Raw genomic sequence first — 23186 nt, 5'->3', positions numbered from 1 at the left:
GCCTGACTGCCATTAGGTACCGAGATGAGATCCTCAGACCCCTTGTGAGACCATATGCTGGTGCGGTTGGCCCTGGGTTCCTCCTAATGCAAGACAATGCTAGACCTCATGTGGCTGGAGTGTGTCAGCACTTCCTGCAAGACGAAGGCATTGATGCTATGGACTGGCCCGCCCGTTCCCCAGACCTGAATCCAATTGAGCACATCTGGGACATCACGTCTCGCTCTATCCACCAACCACAGACTGTCCAGGAGTTGGCAGATGCTTTAGTCTAGGTCTGGGAGGAGATCCCTCAGGAGACCGTCCGCCACCTCATCAGGAGCATGCACAGGCGTTGTAGGGAGGTCATACAGGCACAAGGAGGCCACACACACTACTGAGCCTCATTTTGACTTGTTTTAAGGACATTACATCAAAGTTGGATCAGCCTGTAGTGTGTTTTTCCACTTAAATTTTGAGGGCGACTCCAAATCCAGACCTCCATGAGTTAAAAAATTTGATTTCCATTTTTTTCTTTTGTGTGATTTTGTTGTCAGCACATTCAACTATGTAAAGAACAAAGTATTTCAGAAGAATATTTAATTAATTCAGATCTAGGATGTGTTATTTTTGTGTTCCCTTTATTTTTTTGAGCAGTGTATATATATATATATATATATATATATATATATATATATATATATATATATATATATATATATAAAAAGCAAACTTTGCCATAACATGGGTGAATAAACTGCTTTGATTTTTTTCATCACATTCTGGAGTGCAGTCCTGCTTTCTATTTGATTATATATATATATATATATATGTTAACGTGTACTTTTTTTTTTTACAATGGAACTCTATGGTGAATGTATGCCACTGTATGGCATCAGTCTGAGGCATCCGTTAACATATATGTTTTTTGTATGATGTGAACCCACCCTTACACTGATATTGCTTATGAGACCCAGCCTTACATATTCAGTGCTTGGTCACTTTCATGTTAAAAGGACTCTGAGATTTTAATACTGATGACCTAAATGGTGGGAGTCTCACACCCAGGACCCCCACCAATCAACAGTTTGAGAAGGCTGTGGCACTCCTGTGAGCGTTGCGGCCTTCTCGCAGCTTACCAAGCACAGTGCCGTACATTGTACTTCCTGCAAGCTTACTACGATGACCTATCTAGAGGATGGGTCACAGTTAAAATCTCAGAATAGCCCTTTAAGTTCAGAAAGAGCAAAGATGTATAGATCACAAGTTTTGGTGACTCCTTTCTGATAAGGCTACATGCACACGAATGTTGTTTGTTTCCGTGTCCGTTCAGTCCATTTTAGGCATTGTTACAATGGATCTGCAAAAAAATAAATAAAATAAAAAAAGGATGGCATTACGGATGTCATCCCTTTTTTTTGCGGATCTGCAATCTGAAGACCGCAAAACACATATGGTTGCGTGCATGTAGCCTAATCTATATAAAAATCTGCTCAGCTTCTCTTGCTCTATAACATGCTGCCTGCAGACTGCACTCCATTTCATGGTGACAGCTTCTCTTTACAGTGGCACTCTCCTCCACAGACTATGTTTAGTTTAGTAGCTCAGCCCTGTTCACCTGAACCTATGGGTGTATTCATGGGAACTGTATAACCTTTACTGTTCTTATAAATATAATACTGATAAGTTGAAACCCGAGCCATATTGACCCAACCTCTAAAAACATATTTCGGTCAGATTTATACAGATAAATTACGGTAAGTCACATTTCTTAGTTAATGATATTTTCAGAATATTCTACTTCACAATCACCCAATGCATGACTTAACTCCATTGCTTTCATTCTCTTACCATAGACTAGATCATCCGGGTCAGGCTCTGTCTTACAGATGAGCTCTAAGGTAGGGGACTCTGAACGTGTGCTGCGCAGGACACCTTCCCTCCCAACCGTCTGGGTCTCCACCACATCCAGGTGTGAATCAGGAATTAATATGGGAGGTTCTGTCTCTTGAACCACTACTTCCTCCACCTCACACTTTGGCGCTGAGAGGTGAGGCAAAGAAATGGAAAGCATAAGACACAATAATTTAGTGGTGTCATTCACAAATGTTAACAGGAAGCTTCATGCTCATAAGAGAAACTAAAGTACACATCAATGAGTAAATCTTGAAGTCTTAGGCTCCTTTCACACGAGCAAGTTTTCCTCTCGGGTGCAAGGCGTGAAGTGAACGCATAGCACCCACACTGAATCCTGACCTATTAATTTCTATGAATCTGTGTACAGGAGCGTTTTTTTTTCAGGCATCAGTTCTGCATTGCGTGAGAATCGCAGCATGTTCTATATTCCATGTTTTTCACGCAGCCCTGGCCCCATAGAAGTGAATGGGGCTTCAGTGTAAAACAGATTGCATCTGGATGTAGTCCGGGTGCAATGCATTTTTTACTGATGGTTGCTAGGAGATTTTGTTTGTAAAAACGTGTGAAAAACGCATCAAAACTGATTGCGCCCGCGTGGAAAAAAATGAAACACTGAACACAAATGTAGACAAAACTGACTTAACTTGCTTGCAAAATGGTGCGAGTTTCACTGAACGCACCCTGAGCAAATCCCTTTTGTTCGTGTGAAAGAGGCCTTAGAGTAGAGGCCTTGTTGCCCACAATAACCTGATTTCATTTTCACAGTGAATTACAGAAAATGTCAAACATTAAAAAAAATTGATTCAGTCACTTAAAGACCGTGTACACCATAGGGGGTAATTTTTTTATTTATATACCTTATGTCTGTGAAGGCTCCAATCCTGGTTTTGGCCCATAATCACTGATGGAAATCACTGACCAAAATATTGACATGTGCTTTAGGCTACATGCACACGACCATATGTGTTTTGCGGTCCGCAAATTGCGGATCCGCAAAAAAAAGGATGACAGCCATATGCCATCCGTTTCTTTTTGCGGATCCATTGTAACAATGCCTAAAACGGACAAGAATAGGACATGTTCTATTTTTTTTGAGGGGCTACGGAACTGACATACGGAAGCGGATAGCACACGGTGTGCTGTCCGCATTTTTTGTGGACCTATTGAAATGAATGGGTCCGCATCCTATCCGCAAAAAAATAAAATAAAAAATGAACGGACACAGAAACAAAATAAGTTTGTGTGCATGAGGCCTTAAGGGTTCCTGCACACGAATGTGTGCGCACCGTAGCCGTGCACAAACACCAATCGTGGGGCAGCCGCAGTGGATCGCGGACCCATTCACTTTAAATGGTCTGTGATCCGCAAAAAGATAGGACATGTTCTAACTTTTTGCGCAACAGAAGTACGGGACGAAACCCCACGAAAGCACTCCATAGTGCTTCCGTGGGTTTCTGTTCTGTGCTTCCGTTCTGCATCTCCGGATTTGCGGACCCATTGAAGTGAATGGGTTTGCATCTGTGATGCAGAATGCCCACGGAAAGGCACCTGTGTATTGCGGATCCGCAATCTGGCAACGGGCATCACAGGAGGCCTTAAAGTGTGAAAGTAGGATTCACACAGCTAGAAAAACAGTTAACCCTTTGTGATAGAACATGCCAATATTTTTTATAAAGACATTGAAAAAAAGATTTTTAGCTCAAAATGAGTAAAATGCAATCATAAGAAATACCCCCCCGAAGGTGTACATAGCTTTTAAGTCACTGTGACAAACCTGGTTAAAAACCTCATATATCATATTTTTCGGACCATAAGACGCACCCCCTCCCTCCAAAAAAATGGGGGAAAGAAGCAGTGCATCATACAGTCTGAATGCTAATGACTGCTTTTATTATGGAAGCGGTTATTACTAGAGATGAGCGAATTTCCGCTTATGAAATTCGTTCACACTTCGTTTGGTGGTAAAAGGTGAATTGCGTTATGGATTCAGTTATCATGGACCATAATGCAATTCTATCCGTCATGTTTCGGGATCCGTTTTGCAGCCCAAAGACCTCTATTATGACGGAATGCATCTAAAGGCATTCCATCATAGAATTGCATTATGGTCCGTGGTAACAGAATCCATAACACAATTCACCTTTTACCACCAAACGAAGCGTGAACAAATTTCTAAATATCTTTAGTTATTACCATGCAGGAAGCACTGAGAGGTGAGGACAGCACTGTACTGGTTGTACTCACCTCTCCTGGTCTTCTTCTGGGTCCCACTATGATGTCCTGACCGCGCACAGTGGCAGGACATAGTGCGCGACTATGTGCACTATGACCTGACACTGTGCGCAGTCAGGTCACAATGCAAGGTAAGTACAAGGTGAATATTTTTTAAACGTCTGATCTGAGGTCTGGTAGGGGCTGGGGGTGCGATTTGAGGCTAAATGGGGCTGGGGGGGGGTCCAATCAGAGGCTGATGGGGTTGATTGAGTGTCTGATCTGAGTCTGATGGGGCTGTGGGGTCCGATCTGAGGCTGATTGGGGGTCTGATTTGAGGCTAATGGAGTCTGGGGGGTCTGATCTGAGGCTGATGGAGGTGGGGGGGTCTGATGGGAGGCTGATCTGAGGCTAATGAAGGCTAGAGGGCTCTGATCTGAGGCTGATGGAGCTTGACGGGTCTGACTGAGGTTGATGGAGAATATGGGGATCTGATTTGGGGGCCTGATCTGAGCTCTGATGAAGAATGGGGATATGACGAGGGTCTGATCTGAGGTCTGATGAAGAATGGTGGTCCCCATTTGGGGGTCTGCTCTGAGTTTTTTTTTCTTATTTTCCTCCTTCAAATCCTAGGTGCGTCTTATAGTCCGGTGCATCTTATAGTCCAAAAAATACAGTCAGTGCCATGGTCACTTAATTCAGACTACAACCCCTGTAGGAGTAGTATGTAGTAATGAAAACCATAATGGTTGCTACTTACCGAAAACAGATGTATATCAGAGACAGCTGGACAAAATATTAAACTTTACAAAAGGACTTTTATATTTACAGGATTATTTTTATTTAAATTTTTCTGGAATTACTCTTTGCAGCCTAATGACCCATGTCCACTGGAACATTCTCATGTCATTCTGTTTTGGACGCTCACAGAGATTACTCAACTCTTGGCACAAATGAACTCCCCATAAACATTGGCACTGCTAAGGCTACTTTCACACTAGCGTTGCAGGATCCGGCAGGGTTTAGCAAAAACGCTTCCGTTACTGATAATACAACCATCTGCATCAGTTCCGGTTGTATTATCTTTAACATAGCCAAGACGGATCCGTCATCAAAGTCAATGGAGGACGGATACGTTTTCTATTGTGGCAGATTGCGTCTTGCTCCGCATCCCAGGATGGAAAGCAAACTATAACATGTTGCGGTTTGCTCTCCGGTATGGGAACGCAACTAAACGGAACAGAATGCATTTTGGAGCATTCCATTCTGTTCAGTTACGTTTTCTCCCCATTGACAATTAATGAGGACAAAACTGAAGTGTTTTTTTCCGGTATTGAGACCCTATGACGGATCTCGATACTGGAAAATATTAACGCTAGTGTGAAAGTAGCCTAACATCACATGCAAGAGACATGAAAAGGAGATAAAACATTCTGTAGTGCCCAATGTGCCATAGAGACTATTCAGTTCTATAAGTTACAAGTGGTGCGCAGATTACAACTTCTTTGTGGAAATATTTTAGAAACTACATATTCTCAAACCTTTAACAATTCTTAATCATGTTAGCTATTTTATTCTGTACTAACATTTGCCATCTTGAAGGCAACCATGATGATTTATGCATACGCATAATGGTGGAAGAAAGCTTACTGCTCATGAGACACATTTTATGACATCATACAAATGAGGGATACCTTCAGGTCGTACATAGCCAGATCAAGAATTGGCCCATGTAAGATTATGGTTTCATGTAGCATAATGAAGAAATGGGCACAAACCGCACTAACATGCAAGTCAGCACAGTTTTCAGATTGATTGTGAAAAAATTATTGTTACTTGTTAATGGTCGCATGGTTTTGTATGTTTACCCCCAAACCACTTTATCATAAACAATCCATTTTAACCAATATTATTTAGCACTGATTTGCACTTCAATGTGGATTTTGCCTATATCTTGACCATTCAGCAACTACTGCATGGGACAGTAATGACACAGAGAAAAAAAAAGCACCTCCCATGATCAGAAATGCAGAAAAATATGAAGTAAAACCAACCTTTTTGTTTTCATAAACACGCCTTACTGCCTGTCAGCAAAAAGGAGTTACTATTCCCTGCCATTTTGTGTTTATAAAGGAGGACATTTGGAAGAAGAGGCCAAAGTACAAAAACGGTTTTCTGAAAGAGGACCCCAGTCTCAATAGTTAAAGAGTAACTAAACTTTTGAATACATTTTTGTTAAAATGTCCCTAATGCCATAATAACACTTTTTGTAATAAATTGTATTAATGTATTTGCTATTTTTAATAGACCCCCCCCCCCCCAAAGCACATCTTTCCCTGTGTGCTTAAGGCTACTTTCACACTTGCGTTCGGTGTGGATCCGTCTGGTATCTGCACAGACGGATCCGCACCTATAATGCAAACGCTTGCATCCGTTCAGAACGGATCCGTCTGCATAAACAGCTTTTTCAGATCTGAGTTTTCACATCGTGAAAACTCAGATCCGACAGTATATTCTAACACCGAGGCGTTCCCATGGTGATAGGGACGCTTCAAGTTAGAATATATTAAGAACTGTGTACATAACTGCCCCCTGCTGCCTGGCAGCACCCGATCTCTTACAGGGGGCTGTGATCCGCACAATTAACCCCTTAGGTGCCGCACCTGAGGGGTTAATTGTGCGTATCATAGACCCCTGTAAGAGATCAGGTGCTGCCAGGCAGGTTGGGGCCAGGCCCCCCTCCCTCCCCAGTTTTAAATTCATTAGTGGCCAGTGCGGCCCCTCCTCCCTCCCCAGTATTAAATTCATTAGTGGCCAGTGCGCGCCCCCCCCTCCTTTCCCAGTATTAAATTCATTGGTGGCCAGTGCGGCACCCCCTCCCTCCCTCCCCAGTATTAAATTCATTGATGGCCAGTGCGGCCCCCCCTCCCTCCCCAGTATTAAATTCATTGGTGGCCAGTGCGGCCCCCCCTCCCTCCCTCCCCAGTATTAAATTCATTGGTGGCCAGTGCGGCCTCCGCTCTCCCCCACTAATTAAAATCACCCCCCACCCCCCCATCATTGGTGGCAGCGGAGAGTTACGATCGGAGTCCCAGTTTAATCGCTGGGGCTCCGATCGGTTACCATGGCAGCCAGGACGCTACTGCAGTCCTGGCTGCCATGGTTACTTAGCAAGTTTAGAAGCATTATACTTACCTGCGCTGTCTGTGGCCGGCCGGTCGTCCTCTTACTGGTAAGTGAAAGGTCTGTGCTATAAGCAATGCGCCGCACAGACCTTTCACTTACCAGTAAGAGGAGCGACCGGCCGGCCACAGACAGCGCAGGTAAGTATAATGCTTCTAAAATTGCTAAGTAATCATGGCAGCCAGGACTGCAGTAGCGTCTTGGCTGCCATGGTAACTGATCGGAGCCCCAGCGATTAAACTGGGACTCCGATCGGAACTCTCCGCTGCCACCAATGATGGAGGAAGGGGGTGATTTTAATTAGGGGGGGGAGAGGGGAGGCCGCACTGGCCACCAATAAATTTAATACTGGGGAGGGGGGGGGGCCGCACTGGCCACCAATGAATTTAATACTGGGGAGGGAGGGGGGCCGCACTGGCCACCAATGAATTTAAAACTGGGGAGGGAGGGTGGTCTGGCCCCTGCTGCCTGGCAGCACCTGATCTCTTACAGGGGGCTATGATACGCACAATTAACCCCTCAGGTGCTGCCAGGCAGCAGGGGGCCGTTATGTCCAAAGTTCTTAGTATAATCTAACTTGAAGCGTCTCCATCACTATGGGAACGCCTCTGTTTTAAAATATACTGTCGGATCTGAGTTTTCACGATCTAACTCAAATCCTATGGTATATTCTAACATAGAGGCGTTCCCATGGTGATGGGGACGCTTCAAGTTAAAATATACCATCGGATTGGAGAAAACTCTGATCCGATGGTATATAAATAGGGACTCCTGACTTTACATTGAAAGTCAATGGGGGACGGATCAGTTTGCAATTGCACCATATTGTGTCAACGTCAAACGGATCCGTCCCCATTGACTTGTATTGTAAGTCAGGACGGATCCGTTTGGCTCCGCACGGCCAGGCGGACACCAAAACGCTGCAAGCTGCGTTTGGGTGTCCGCCTCCTGAGCGGAATGGAGGCGAAACGGAGCCAAACTGATGCATTCTGAGCGGATCCTTATCCATTCCGAATGCATTGGGGATGAACGGATCCGTTCGGGCCGCTTGAAAGAGCCTTCAAACGGATCTTTCAAGCGGAACCACAAACGCAAGTGTGAAAGTAGCCTTAAATTGACTTTTCTGTACACGGCTTCGTGAGCGGTGTAAGGAGTTTTACAGTTTCTCAATGGGGCTGCAGCGGAGGGAGTACAGGCAGGAGCACACATTGCTGCTCCTGCCCGTGCCCCACGGAGGTTTTCTAAATGCTGGCACAAAACATGAGTACCCTGTAATGCCAACATTAGCCTGTGTCTGCTTCGCTAAGCTAAGAGCTGACATGAAGGACTGCTCTGCTCAGTTAATCCTGGCATAGCACAGGGTTACAGAGTACCCATGTGCTATGCCAGGAGTTAGTAATCCTCCGGGGAGCACGGGCAGGAGCAGCAATGTGTGCTCCTGCCCCACTGAGAAACTGTCAACTCCGTACACCGCTAAGAAGTCAGCTGTGTACAGAAAAGTAAATTTTAAGTGCACAGGGAAAGGTACATTTATAAAGTACATCACAAAAAGTGTTATCATGGCATTAGGGACATTTGAAAAGTTTATTCTTTAAGTTAGGGCAACAGGGCAACTCTGGGCATGACACGTTGCACAGCCAAAAACCACAAATTAGAATTTCTTGCAACTGTCATGTTGTGGCAACCCCATTTATTTAATTGATGCAGCCAGTGCTACACTGCAATCTTGTGCGACGTGTCAGGGCCAAAGACCCCATAAGCTGTCATATGTTTGTTTTTTTATTTTCTAATATCATTTGGCCCCATGTAATTAATATCATGAAAAATGGGTGGATGGGTAATGTTGGCTGTGCTCCCACTTAAAGGGGTCAGTCAGTAGGTCCCTTGCAACAAGTTATATGTCCTCCATATACAGAAAGAGTGCAGTATTGTTGAGCATGTCAGGAGCTGTAGGAATGTGGCCGATACAGTCCTGAACAAAAGTTTAAGACCACTTGAAAAATGGCAGAAAATCATATTTAGCATGGCTGGATCTTAACAAGGTTCCAAGTAGAGCTTCAACATGCAACAAGAAGAAATGGGAGTGAGACAAAACATTTTTTGAGCATTCAATTTAATGAAAACAACGAATAAACTGAAACAGGCTGTTTTTCAGCTGATCAAAAGTTTAGGACCACACCTCCAAAAAAAAAAAACTAAACCCCCCCAAAACAGAAATCCAACTTCCAAACATGAACTCAGTAATGAGTAGCTCCGCCGTTATTGATTATCACTTCAAAAATTTGTTTCGGCATGCTTGATGCAAGCGTTTCCATGAGATGAGTGGGAACATTTCTCGAAGTGGTGAAGACGGCCGCACGAAGGACATCTACTGTCTGGAACTGTTGTCCATTTTTGTAAACTTCCCTTGCCATCCATCCCCAAAGGTTCTCAATTGGATTTAGATCAGGGGAACACGCAGGATGGGCCAAAAGAGTTATGTTATTCTCCTGGAAGAAGTCCCTTGTCCTGCGGGCATTGTGTACTGTAGCGTTGTCCTGTTGAAAAACCCAGTCGTTACCACACAGACGAGGGCCCTCAGTCATGAGGAATGCTCTCTGCAACATCTGGACATAGCCAGCGGCCGTTTGACGCCCCTGCACTTCCTGAAGCTCCATTGTTCCACTGAAGGAAAAAGCACCCCAGACCATTATGGCGCCCCCTCTACTGTGGCGCATAGAAAACATCTCACGTGGGATCTGCTTGTCATGCCAGTAATGTTGGAAATCATCAGGACCATCAAGGTTAAATTATTGATGTGCCAAATGTGAGCAAATCACATGTTTGCATTGGATCTAAATGAGCAAATTGCAACACCGAGATACCTAGATAATAAAAGTTTGCCAAACTGGCCCGATGAGGACATGTTAGTTCAGGAGTAGCAATGGTGCAGCAAGATATATTCTGCTAGCCTGGGGAATGTACAGTTGCAAGAAAAAGTATGTGAACTCTTTGGAATGATATGGATTTCTGCACAAATTGGTCATAAAATGTGATCTGATCTTCATCTAAGTCACAACAATAGACAATCACAGTCTGCTTAAACTAGTAACACACAAATAATTAAATGTTACCATGTTTTTATTGAACACACCATGTAAACATTCACAGTGCAGGTGGAAAAAGTATGTGAACCCTTGGATTTAATAACTGGTTGAACCTCCTTTGGCAGCAATAACTTCAACCAAACGTTTCCTGTAGTTGCAGTGCAGACGTGCACAATGGTCAGGAGTAATTCCTGACCATTCCTCTTTACAGAACTGTTTCAGTTCAGCAATATTCTTGGGATGTCTGGTGTGAATCGCTTTCTTGAGGTCATGCCACAGCATCTCAATCGGGTTGAGGTCAGGACTCTGACTGGGCCACTCCAGAACGCGTATTTTCTTCTGTTTAAGCCATTCTGTTGTTGATTTACTTCTATGCTTTGGGTTGTTGTCCTGTTGCAACACCCAACTTCTGTTGAGCTTCAGCTGGTGGACAGATGGCCTTAAGTTTGCCTGCAAAATGTCTTGATAAACTTAGGAATTCATTTTTCCATCGATGATAGCAATGCGTCCAGGCCCTGACGCAGCAAAGCAGCCCAAAACCATGATGCCCCCACCACCATACTTCACAGTTGGGATGAGGTCTTGTTGTTGGTGTGCTGAGCCTCTATTTCTCCACACATAGAGTTGTGTGTTTCTTCGAAACAACTCAACTTAGGTTTCATCTGTCCACAGAATATTTTGCCAATACTGCTGTGGAACATCCAGGTGCTCTTGTGCAAACTGTAAACGTGCAGCAATGGTTTTTTTAGACAGCAGTGGCTCCCTCTGTGGTATCCTCCCATGAAATGGGAGACCAGTTGTCCTTTCAAGTAAAAAACTGTTAAATGAGGACAGATTTCGCAATATGGTGGATAAAAGGTTGACAGGGCTGCAACCTAAGAGCCAGGTAGTAAAGGTTGATGACCAGCAGGAGGAGCCACCTGGCAGTCTGCAGTCCCAACAGCAAGCCACGTGCAGCGAGCTCCCTGCAGGACAGGCAATAGTAACATCCCAGTGTTGTTCTCTCGACAAATCTTAAATACTATTTTGTATTCATGCAAATGGCAGAGACTCTAACAGCGAGAGAGAGATCAGTGGTGCCCAGAAAAAGAGAAGCAGCGCCCATCGCAAATTTCTGAAAAACAGACTAAACGTTTTTTTTCCTTTCAATGAAATTTTAACATCATGTCCCTAATGCCCTAAAAAAAAAAAACGTTGTCCAATATACTTTATTTATTAATTTTGTATTTTTCTTAGTGTTTTCCGTACCTAAAGCGCACTTAAAACTCAGTTCTCCGTACAATGCTGACAGCTCAGCGGTGTACGTAGTACGGACTGTGAAATTTAGGAATGGGGCCAAAGCAGCTTCTGCCCATGCCCCCCGGAGGTTTACTAACTCCTGGCATAGCACATGGGTACTCTGTATCCATGTACTATGCCAGGTTTAGCTGAGCGGAGTGGGCTCCTGCTTCTGCCTGCTCCGCTAAGCTAAGTGCTGACATGCAGTTCTCTTAGCTTAGCGGAGCAAGCAGGAGCAGGAGTCCGCTCCACTCAGCTAATCCTGGCATAGTACATGGGTACAGAGTACCCATGTGCTATGCCAGGAGTTAGTAATCCTCCAGGGGGGCACGGCCAGGAGCAGCAATATGCGCTCCTGTGGCCCCATTCATAAATTTCACACTTCGTACTCCGTACACCGCTAAGCAGTCACTGGTGTATGGAGAAGTGAGCTTTAAGCGCACAGTGAATGGTGCGCTTCAGGTACGGAAAACACTAAGAAAAATGTATAAAGTATATTGGAAAAAGTTTTTTTAGGGCATTAGGGACATCATATTAAAATGTAATTCAAAGGTTTAGTTACTCTTTAACATCTGAGTTTTAAGGACACCTTGGTTCCCCTCTTGACTGAGGTATTTAATGAGTGTCTATCCTCAGGCACTCTGCCAAAGTCAATAAGGTGGTCAGCCCTGATCATCCTGTCATAGGGTAAAGATCCATTTCGTATTGAGAACTGGCGTTCCATAGCGCTTTTGGTGTGGACAGAAAGATTCTAGCAAATGTGCTGTTTAACTGGCTGGTGAAATTTGCATCCCGGCTCTTTTCGGATGTCCAGAATTGCTCTGTTCCAGGCCGCAGTACGTTTAGTGCTGTTTTCAGTGTCCGGGAGGCGGTGGAGCACGGTAGGGCTGATCCCTGGAAGGGGTACTTACTGTCCTTGAATCAGGCAAAAGCGTTTGACCGAGTTAACCACGAGCATCTCTGGTCTGTCCTTCTGAAGTATGGCCTGCCGGGCAGTTTGTCGATTGGCAGGGGTAGAGAGTTTCCCGCTTGTGAACGGATGGATTGGCCACTCTTTTAAGGTGAAGTCTTATGTTCGCCAGGGTTGTCCGTTGAACCCACTGCTATATGTGTTCGTGATTGCCTCCTCCTTAAAAGGGTAGATCCTGGGCCACTGGCTGCGATTGCAACGGACCAGGCGGAGCCAGACTCCACTCTGAGAGTAGTGGCATATGCCGATGATGTCACCATCTTTGTGACCTCGAGGGGAGGCAGAGTGGGTGATGTCTGAGGTGGATCACTGCTCAGGGGCCTCCGGGACCAAGATCAACAGGAATAAGTGTGAAAGTCTCTGGCTGGGAGGGGGAGATCCTGGTTTTGATCTCCCGGACACCCTTTCAGAGCCCCAGGAGTCCATAAAAGGCCTTGGCATCGAATTCGGCCAAGGAGATTACCCCAAACAAAATTGGGACAGCAGGTTTAAGATCGCCTCTCACAAGGTGGTGCAGTGTAAAGGTTGGTATTTGACCCTCAGGGAAAAGGTTAACTTGATTAAAACATACCTGCTCCCTTTGCTGATATATCTGAGCAGTGCGTGCATCTTGCCAGAGCCACTCTACCGTCTGTTCTTCCAACTGTTATGGGGACACAGTCTCCCCTAGTCAGGAGGGAGGTTACTTACCGCACGAAGAGGCCTGGGGGGGTTTGGTATGGTCAACCTCGTGGTGCTCCTTGTGAACACCTTCATTAAGGTTAACATTGCTGACCTCTGGAAAGAGAGGGCTCCTCCATTGGTATTCTCCTGTCAAGATGGATTCGGCTTTTCTTCCAGGAATGGAAGACAAGAGGGCAAGTGAAGGATCTTCGTACACCTTCCGGCTTATATTACCCCAGTTCTGTAGGTGGTTCGCCGGTGGGGTCTGGGGATGTGGGAGATCTGGATTCTGTCAAGGAAACTCCTTGACCGAAGGGTTCTGTTGACCCATTTCCAGAAACCTCTGGCCCTCAGGGATTGCCCAAGTTGGGATATGGAGGTGTCCCGATCAGTGGGGGGGGGGGGGGAAACTCCACACACTTAACACAGGAAGGAAGGTGAACAGTAACTGGGCCCGGAAACTAGGGAAGGAACAGGTCACCTCCTAAACAACCCTAATCCAGGCCCTAACTACCTATCAATGTGAATAGACCTTGAAGGTAGGAATATTCATATGCTGTATACCTAGGCCCTTATATCCCTATAAAGGTCCTGGAATAAGGTTAGGACCAGAGACAACCAATTCCTCCCTAGATGGACGAATGGAAGTCTCTGTCTCAGGCCCAGATACAAACAACAGGGAATATAACAAACACAAAACATTAAGAAAAGACAAGACTTATCTAAAAGTAGAAAACTGGCAACTCCAGAAGCACCACAAAGTACAACCGACCAGCTAGTTATAAGGCAGTTAGAAAATCTATAAACCGCACCTCCAAGAGTGAGAAGCAACTACTTATGGGAAAAGTAAATTACCAACAAGCAACACCTGAATAAAGGGGTGTGGCACTCACCAAAACACAGACACAATAAGATCCACAATGAACTTGTCAATTTAACCCACGAGTTGCCAATCTCTCCGATCTCCTGGTGCCTACCACGGGAACGTCCGTGACAGGAGGTTGGGTTGCGACTTTTGAATTCCATCAGGATCCCCTTGAAGTTTTGGGACTTGGCTTGGCGCTGCTTCCATGGGAAACTGTGTGTGAGGGACAACTTGAAGTGTAGAAGCTCTGAGGAAAGGGGTTGTCCCTGGGAGGAGTGCGGTGATCTGCTGGAAAGCATGGACCACTTCTGGCTTCACAGTCCATTTAATACAGAGGTCTACATCAGGGTGGGTGCCTCCATTGTCTCACCTATGCGGAGTGGGCCTATGGCGCATTCAGAAACCTGGGTAGTAGGGACAGCTGCACTTTATTCTAAGTGTAGTGGTGAAGTACTACACGTGGAATGAACAGTCTAGTATCTATGCAACGGAAAATATTCCCGGTGGATGAGGTGGTGAGGAACCTTCTGGGTGACCTGATGAAGGTGCGCTCTCTAGAATATGACATACTGGGGGAAGGGAGGGCCTCTGTCCTCTGGAGGGGCTTTTCCTTTTGGGTGCCCTAGTCAAGAGAAACCTACTGCTCAAAGAGGTTGGCCACTTTCTGGCTACTTTTTTGACCAATGTGTAGGTATGATGACTATATGGCAATTTCTAATGTAGCCTTTGTTGATTTTCTGTGCCGTTTTCTATATTTCATAAATCATGTCCTCTTGTTGGGCAAATCTTCTATGCTGTCCATACAGAAGACTTGTCCATAAGACGGCCACTGACAGAGGGTCACATGACCAGGCAAATAACTCCAGACAGGTCATTCAGCCTTCTCCACTCAAATACACCACATCTGTCATCTGCACTTGCAATGTTGAGAGTTTATTACAGGTATTTTAATGGAGGAGACTCAGTGATTTGCCTGGTCACATGACCCTCCATCAGCGGCCATTTTATGGACAGAACTTCTGTGTGGACAGCGCAAAAGAATCTACCAACAAGGGAGAATACATTATGAATTATAGAAAATGGTGCAGAATATAAAAAAAAGGAGATATTAGTAAGTGCCATATAGTCATCTTACAAACACATTGATAAACAGTAGCCAGAAAGCAGCCAACCCCGTTAAGCACCTTCCCATGTGTGAAAGTGCATTAACTACCCAGAGGTGGCCCACCATAGGCTAGTGAAGAGAGTTATGACATGTGCACTAGCTAGCCCTTTAACAGCAGGGAAGCACACGCCCTATAGGCAGACAGGAGAGTCTTAGCCAGAAAGCGCAGGCCAAAGCCTATAGCTAAAGACAGACACATGGCACTCCAGTGTCCAAAGCATTAAAAGGGTTTTCTAAGACTTCTATACTAATGATCTATCATGTGGATCATCTATAGGTCATCAGTATCTGATCGGTGGGGGTCCGACACCCAGGACCCCTGCCAATCAGCTGTTTGAGAAGGCACCGGCGATCCTGTGAGCGCTGCAGCCTTCTCACAGATTACCAAGCACAGCGTTGTACATAGTATAGTGGCTGTGTTTAGTATCACGTTTAGCCCCATTCAGTTTTATGGGGCTGAGCTGTGTCCAGGCCTTATGACCGATGAACGCATTACCACTGGCCTAGGAAAAGCTGAGAGAAGGTCGCGGCACTACAGCGAGTGTGTTTTTTCTTTTTAAACAGCTGATTGGCAGGGGTCCCGGGTGTCGGACTCCGACTGTTTGGATACTGATGACCTATCCAGAGGATAGGTCTTCCGTATTAAAGTCTCTGAAAACTCCTTTAATGTATGTGGAGTGGCCCGGTACCAACCCTGGGGAGCAGTGGGCATGAGCTGCCAACATAACACTCTTAATTGTATGTGTTGTAATTAGGGTTGTTTCAGGTATCGAACTTTTATCCCGGTATCGATACGATACCGAGATTTGCCTTTTATCGTACTAGGCTGTGCTACTGCACAGCCCAGTATCAAAGAACATGAGCGCGCTGCTATCAGCGCGGCCATGTTCCCTCAAAAGCACGGGGAGAAGGAAGCAGTCTCTCTGTCCCCCTGTGCTGCTGCTGCCACCAATGAGAGCGCAGAGGGGCGGAGGAGGGGAGGGGCTGTGGCCATTGCGCCACCAATGATAACTAATGTTTAATACATTAGAAATATAAGCGGCAGAAACACATTGCTGGCACCCTGCCTCACCTGAGAGGTTAACTGCCGCTGATTGGTCTGTTTATAACATATATGTGGTTGCGGGAGGAGGAATAGTGAGTTTTTAAATGGTTGGAGGAAGAATGAATACCTTTTGGAGGGTTGTAACTTTTGTTTTTATGATAAGATAATGAAGTGTATATTTTATGGACAGAAATTTATGTGGATATGGTGAAAAATGAAATAAAGAAGTTGTATGTAAATATGAAATACAGAGGGAGGAGTTACTGCCTGCTAGGTATAAAGGACATGCCCGAAAGGTGGTGCATATGTCCCTGAAGAAGCAGAGGGTTGGGCACATGACACTGGTTGGGCATATGACGGGAGACCGGTTTTAAATTTAATATGCCTGTGTTTTAAGCAACTTTGTAAGTACAATAAATGCTGGATTTGCAAAAGTGGCTGCACTTCACTATCTTCTGCCGCTCTGTCCTTTTTAATACAGGAGAGGTGGATAGGAGTGGTTGTGGAGTCCACTCCTGATGAATCAGTGATTGACTACATCAAAAAAGTTGTCTATATATTTTGGACTGGCTGGATCTGTATCTACTGGGAGCAGCGCGGTCTTTTACTAGCTTATACCAAATCCCTATCAGTATTTTATTATTGGTTTTCTACCAACAGTGACTCCACATTAATTTCCTTCACTTCTATTTTTCCAGAGTGTGGGCTTTAGACAGGACTTTACATAGAGGCTTCTTCCCCCTTTCTATTTTTTACAATCCTTTCTGAACAGTTTTGGTCCACGTCCTATCCACATTTTTTGAGGCTCGATTGTGAACCCATTCATTGTTATGGATCTGCAAAAAATACATACAGCACATGGATGCGCCAAATTCAGGGGGGCTCTGCGCTTCCAGAGGATTAGTATAATTTTATGAATTCGGTGCTCCTGGAGTAAAAAAATTACTGTAGTAGTTTTTGCTCCTCTTTTACACCTGTTTTCAGGCATAAGAAATAGTAAGCGTGTTGGGGCCAGAGTCCCAATCCCTGTCACGCACATGCCACTCCTAATTAGTTGCAAAAAGGGGTCTTGCAACTATTTTTATGCCTAAAAGAGGTGTACAAATATTCATAAGGAATGGATATTAAAAGTTATGTTTTAAGCTATTCACCGATTTCCCAAGTTTCCCGACACTGTGGCATGATACGAAAGTTACCGATACCCTTGAGAGTGGCGTAACCTCAGTAGAGTGGCCTTGCTCAGGGGGGAGGCCAGAAGCCTGGGAACCTGAGACAGAAGGGTCAGCGGTAGGGGTGGCCACGACTTCGGTGGAAGAGGGGGAGACAACACAGCTGAGTTTAATGGTGGGAGATGTGGAGGATTTGCCGCCGGGTCCTGAGTTGGCAGACCTCAACGTCTCTGGGGAAAATTTCGGTACAGCACAGCACCGGGACCCAACACTATCTCGGGCCTGGGAAAATGTTCCAATAGTTTATGGTGAACCTCAACAACCGGGGGCCGAGTCGATGTTTCCCCATTTTATGGTTCATCAGAAGATGCTGTATCGGGTAAACCAACTACAGGGTGAGCATGTTGAAAAGCTGGCGGTGCCCAAGGCGTATCGCAAGCTCGTGTTGGAGCTATCCCACCAGCATGTTCTTGGGGGACACCTGGGATGGCTGAAAACGCAGGACCGGATACTACAGCGGTTTTACTGGCCCAGTGTGTTCAGAGAGGTGGAAGAATTTTGTAAGTCTTGCCCAACCTGCCAGATAACTAGCCCCCAGCCACATTTCCGAAGTCCCCTGGTACCTCTCCCGAATATCAAGGTTCCGTTCAAGCGAATCACTATGGATCTGATGGCCCAGTACCGAAGTCATCTAGAGGGCACCAGCACATCTTGGTCGTCCTAGACCAGTGGTCGGCAAAGTGCGGCTCGTGAGCCACAAGCGGCTCTTTAGACCCTTCAATGCGGCTCTTTGGTGCGGGCTCCCACGGCGAAACCAACCCATCCTGCACTACAGAGGAATCCTGCCTGTGGGACGCATTTGCGTTCCACAAAGCAAGAGAGGGGGTGTTCCAGTGGCGTAACTATCAGGGAAGCAGGGGAAGCAGCTGCTTCGGGGCCCGAGCTCAGAAGGGGCCCGGGAGCAGTCACTGTACTTCGTCACCCCGGGCCCCTATCAGAGCAGCTGACTTCTCCTGCACTGGGTCCAGAGTCCTGCCCTTGCACCTCTGTCACTGACCTGAAATCAGTGACATTGCTCCGCCTCTCCCCCTCCTCAGTTCTTATGATGGACAGTGACCAGCAACAGGACGGCCCGATGTGGGCAGAGCTATAATAGCCCCACCCCCTTTTCTACCCGCGATTCCTGCAGCCTGAACCTTCCATGCCCAGCAAGCTGAACATCAGTTGGATTGCCACAACTGCACCAGTGATGTGAGTAGCAGGGGAACTACTGCGGTTATATTCAGCTTTCCCAGACTGTGCACATGTGACATGCAGTACAGTAGGAAAGCTGGGTGAATTATATCAAGAAATGTCATCCAGCTTCCCTGCTATCCTGCATGGCACAAGTGCAGAGGCATTAGAGTATGGGGGAGAGGCACAGCAGGAAAGCTGGGTGTCTATATATGTGTATTGTATATGTGTGCGTCCATGTATGTGGTGACTGTGTGTATGAGTGCGCCCCTGTATGTGAAGAGTATGTGTATGAGTGCGTCCATGTATATGGTGAGCTCATGTATGAATGCATCTATGTATCTGTTGAGTGCGTGTATGAGTGTGTCCATGTAAACGTTGAGTGTGTGTATGAGTGTGTCCATGTATGTGGAGAGTGTGTGTATGAATGCATCTATGTATGTGGAGAGTGCGTCCATATATGTGGAGAATGCATGTATGACTGCGTCCATGTATGTGGAGAGTGCGTCCATATATGTGGAGAGTTTGTGTATGACTGCGTCCATGTATGTGGAGACTGCGTCCATGTATGTGGAGAGTGCGTGTATGACTGCGTCCATGTATGTGGAGAGTGCGTGTATGACTGCGTCCATGTATGTGGAGAGTGCGTGTATGACTGCGTCCATGTATGTGGAGAGTGCGTGTATGACTGCGTCCATGGCTGCAGTATGAAAGGTACAGAGGCTAAAATACTTGTGGATATGTAGAGGTAAATCAGACATATCTATTGCAATTGCAGCGCATGCACTACTGTTTTGCGGTGCGGAGGCACAGCCAGAAGCACCACGGAGGCACTCTGTAGCACTCATATGCCGGATCCTGGACCCATTGAAGTGAATGGGTCCATGATGCGGGCTGCACACAACCGTGTGCAACCCGCATCATGGACCCATTCACTTCAGCATGCGTTTCCTTCCTATATATTTTAGGTTTTAAAAATGTGGCTCTCAAAAGAAATTTCAAAAATCGTGGTTTTGGCGATATTTGGCTCAGTTGACAAAAAAGTTTGCCCACCACTGTCCTAGACTATGCCACTCCGTAGCCGGAGGTGGTGCCCCTGTGACATACATCGGCCAAACTCATAGCTAAGGAGTTAATGGAGATGTTTTCCAGAGTGGGGCTACCTAAAGAGGTTCTGACTGACCAAGGGACCCCTTTTATGTCAAAGGTCATGAGGGAACTCTGTAAATTACTGCACATAAAACAGCTACGTACATCCGTTTATCATCCGAAAACGGACGGCCTGGTAGAAAGGTTTAATCAAACATTTAAAAAAAATGTTAAAAAGAGTGGTGTCTAAGGATGGGAGGGATTGGGACCTTCTTCTGCCCTATTTCATGTTCCCAGTGCGAGAGGTGCCCCAGGCTTCTACTGGGTTCTCGCCCTTCAAACATCCTCGTGGTCTGTTGGATATAGCCAAAAATGCGTGGGAACAACAACCCACACCATATAAAAGTGTAATTGAATATGTCACCCAGATGCAAGAGCGGATACAGACAGTGTTGCCGCTTGTTAGGGAACATATGGAGGCAGCCCAAAGTAGGGTCTATAATCGGAAAGCTCGGGTCCGGATCTTTAACCCGGGAGATCGGGTTTTGGTTCTGGTACCGACGGTCGTCAGTAAGTTCCTGGCTAGGTGGCAGGGACCCTATGAAGTACTCGAAAAAGTTGGTGAGGTAAACTACAAGGTACACCAGCCAGGGCGGCGAAAGCCGAAGTAGGTGTACCATGTGAATTTATTCAAACCTTGGAAAGATAGGGAGACCAGTACAGATGACAGCCCACGGACGGGTTTTCTAGGAAAAGAGGTTCCAGCCCCACGGTCTGATACAAGGGAAGCAGTTGCCACTGTGAAGATTGCTGACAACCTTTCCTCTAAACAGACTCAGGAGCTCAGGGAGTTCGTCAGCCTCCCGGACGCACTTCTATCATCCACCATGACATTGTCACTGAGCCTCAGTGACAGAGTCCAGTTGAAACCATACCGGGTACCAGAGGCTCGGGGACAAGCCATCTCGGAAGAAATGCAGCTAATGCTACAATTAGACGTAATTGAGGAGTCCAAAAGTGAACAGGCCAGTCCAATAGCCTTGATTCCAAAGCCAGATGGGATGTTACGGTTCTGTAACGATTTCTGCAAACTAATTGAGATTTCCAAATTTGATGTGTATCCCATGCCTCGGGTGGATGAGCTTATTGAGAGGTTAGGCCAAGCCCGGAATTTTTCTGTTTTGGACCTCACCAAAGGACACTGGCAGCCCTTGGTCTGCACGGTACCCCCGCCACCTTTCAACGGCTTATGGACATTGTGTTGCGTCCACACTGTCGGTACGCTTCGGCTTACCTGAACGATATTGTCATCCACAGTACCAACTCGGAAAGTCACCTACCCAAGGTACAGCCTGTTGTGGACTCCCTTCGAAAAGGCTGGACTAACAGCTAACCCAAAAAAATGTGTGATGGGGTTAGAGGAGACGAAATACCTGGGGTATGTCATTGGGCGCGGAGTCATCAAACCCCAAGTGAACAAAATAGAGGCGATACGGAATTGGCCCCGACTTGTCCCTACTAGGCAAGTAAAGTCGTTCATGGGAATGGTGGGATATTATATGAGGTTTGTCCCCCACTTTGCTACGGTGGCCGCACCCTTGACAGGGCTCTTGAAGGGATGCAAGTCAGTGATGGTTCACTGGGATGATCAGGCGGAAAAGGCTTTCTCCGCTTTGAAGTCGTCCCTCTGTGGGTCCCCGGTTTTAGTGACGCCTGACTTCAAAAGGGAGTGTATAGTACAGACCGATGCCTCCGAAGTAGGCCTCGGTACTGTACTATCTCAGGAGGACAACAGGGAGGAGCATCCCGTTGTCTTCCTCAGTAAGCTTACCACAGCCAAGACCAGGTACAGTATAGTGGAGAGAGAGTCCCTGGCTATCAAATGGGCACTAGAATCTCTCCGCTACTATTTATTGGCGAGAAAGTTCCGCCTGGTGACTGACCACTCCCCTCTCAAATGGATGAGCCAGGCCAAGGACAGAAATGCCCGGGTCACCCGGTGGTTTCTCTCTTTACAGAACTTTAAGTTTTCAGTGGAACATAGGGCAGGCCGGTTACAGGGAAACGCGGATGCCCCGTCCCGGGTATATTGTCTAGCGTGTGTTCACCCCCCTCAGGATTGAACAAAAGGGGGAGGGATGTAGGAAGGTACATGGGGTAGTCATTGATGGTAGGTATGCATCACCAAGGTTCCTGGCCTCGGTGAAGTAAGAGCCAGTATTTTAATGTGTAAGCGGCAGCTAATGCTGATTGACACTTTTGCTATTTAGTATGGCTGTAAATAGCTGATCTGGGACGGCTCTTATTGGGAGTAGCCAAAGTGCTGGGTGGGTGACTACTCCCCACGTTCCAGGCCGGGTTTTGACAGCACCTGTTATCCTTAAAAAGGCAGCTGGGCTCAGCAGCAGAGAATGCCCTGTGTGTTGTGATCTGAGCCCTGTGCTGGGCTGAAAAGCTGAGACCCGTATATGTTGGGAGAGCAGGCCACCTAAAGCCTGCATTTAGACTGCTGGAGGCAGAACCGCCGACAAGGTGACTTTTTTTGTTATGCATGAACTTTCTATACCGTGTGAACAAACACCAACCCTGCAAAGAGTGTTTTTTGTTTGACCTTATGTGTGAATAAACACGGACATTTGAATCACGAACTTGTACTTTGCCTCTGTACTGCACCCGCTTATCCCAACTACCAGAGCGAATCCCCACATAGTTTATATTTATATTATAGCATGATCGACTGAGTCTCCACCCCATTTAGGCTAGTGAAGTTTATTTACTTTTTATTATTCTGTATGTGATTTCTTTGTGTTATCGTATATATTTAATTACTCAGTAAATATTTATTCACGTAGCCTGCGTAAGCTTATTCATTCTCAAATCTTTCTAATTCACTTTAAGATACAATGTATGTGCATATGTGTCATATGTACAGAACCATGGAATAAATGGCACTTTAATGATAATTATATAATAATAAATAACAAATAATCTTGTATACGGGTTGCACAACAAAATATAAAAACTGTGTAATATAATTAAGACAAAAAAGGACAGTATACTGCTACAGATTGATCTCGATAGATTGGAGGCTTGTGCAAAGAAAGTGACAAATGAGGTTTAAAGGGTTTCTGTCACCCCGCAAAACTCTTTTTTTTTTTTTTGGATAGTTAGATTCCTCATAGTGCGATATAGGAGAATATAATGCTCTTACTTACTTTCATGCGGCCGATTCTTTATAAAACGAACTTTTATAATATGTAAATAAGGGCTCTACCAGCAAGTAGGGCGTCTACTTGCTGGTAGCTGCTGCAGAAATCCGCCCCCTCGCCGTGT

General features: G+C 45.8%; 1 protein-coding gene across 2 annotated transcripts in view; it reads right to left on the bottom strand.

The window, feature by feature from the left end:
• ZFP91 (ZFP91 zinc finger protein, atypical E3 ubiquitin ligase) overlaps window positions 1-23186 on the bottom strand; it is a 273314-nt gene that overhangs the window by 242337 nt on the left and 7791 nt on the right. The window contains exon 3 of one of the 2 annotated variants that reach the window (XM_040438016.1): window positions 1831-2022. The exons of the other annotated variant lie outside the window; for it this stretch is intronic. Within the exon in view, the coding sequence (XP_040293950.1) occupies window positions 1831-2022 (192 nt within the window). The remainder of the gene's footprint in view (window positions 1-1830; window positions 2023-23186) is intronic. 2 annotated transcript variants of the gene reach the window in all.

Source organism: Bufo bufo, chromosome 6, assembly GCF_905171765.1.
Source record: "Bufo bufo chromosome 6, aBufBuf1.1, whole genome shotgun sequence".
NCBI lineage: Eukaryota > Metazoa > Chordata > Amphibia > Anura > Bufonidae > Bufo > Bufo bufo.
The sequence above is the reverse complement of the archived record's forward strand: the minus strand, read 5'-3'. Positions and strand labels throughout refer to the sequence as shown.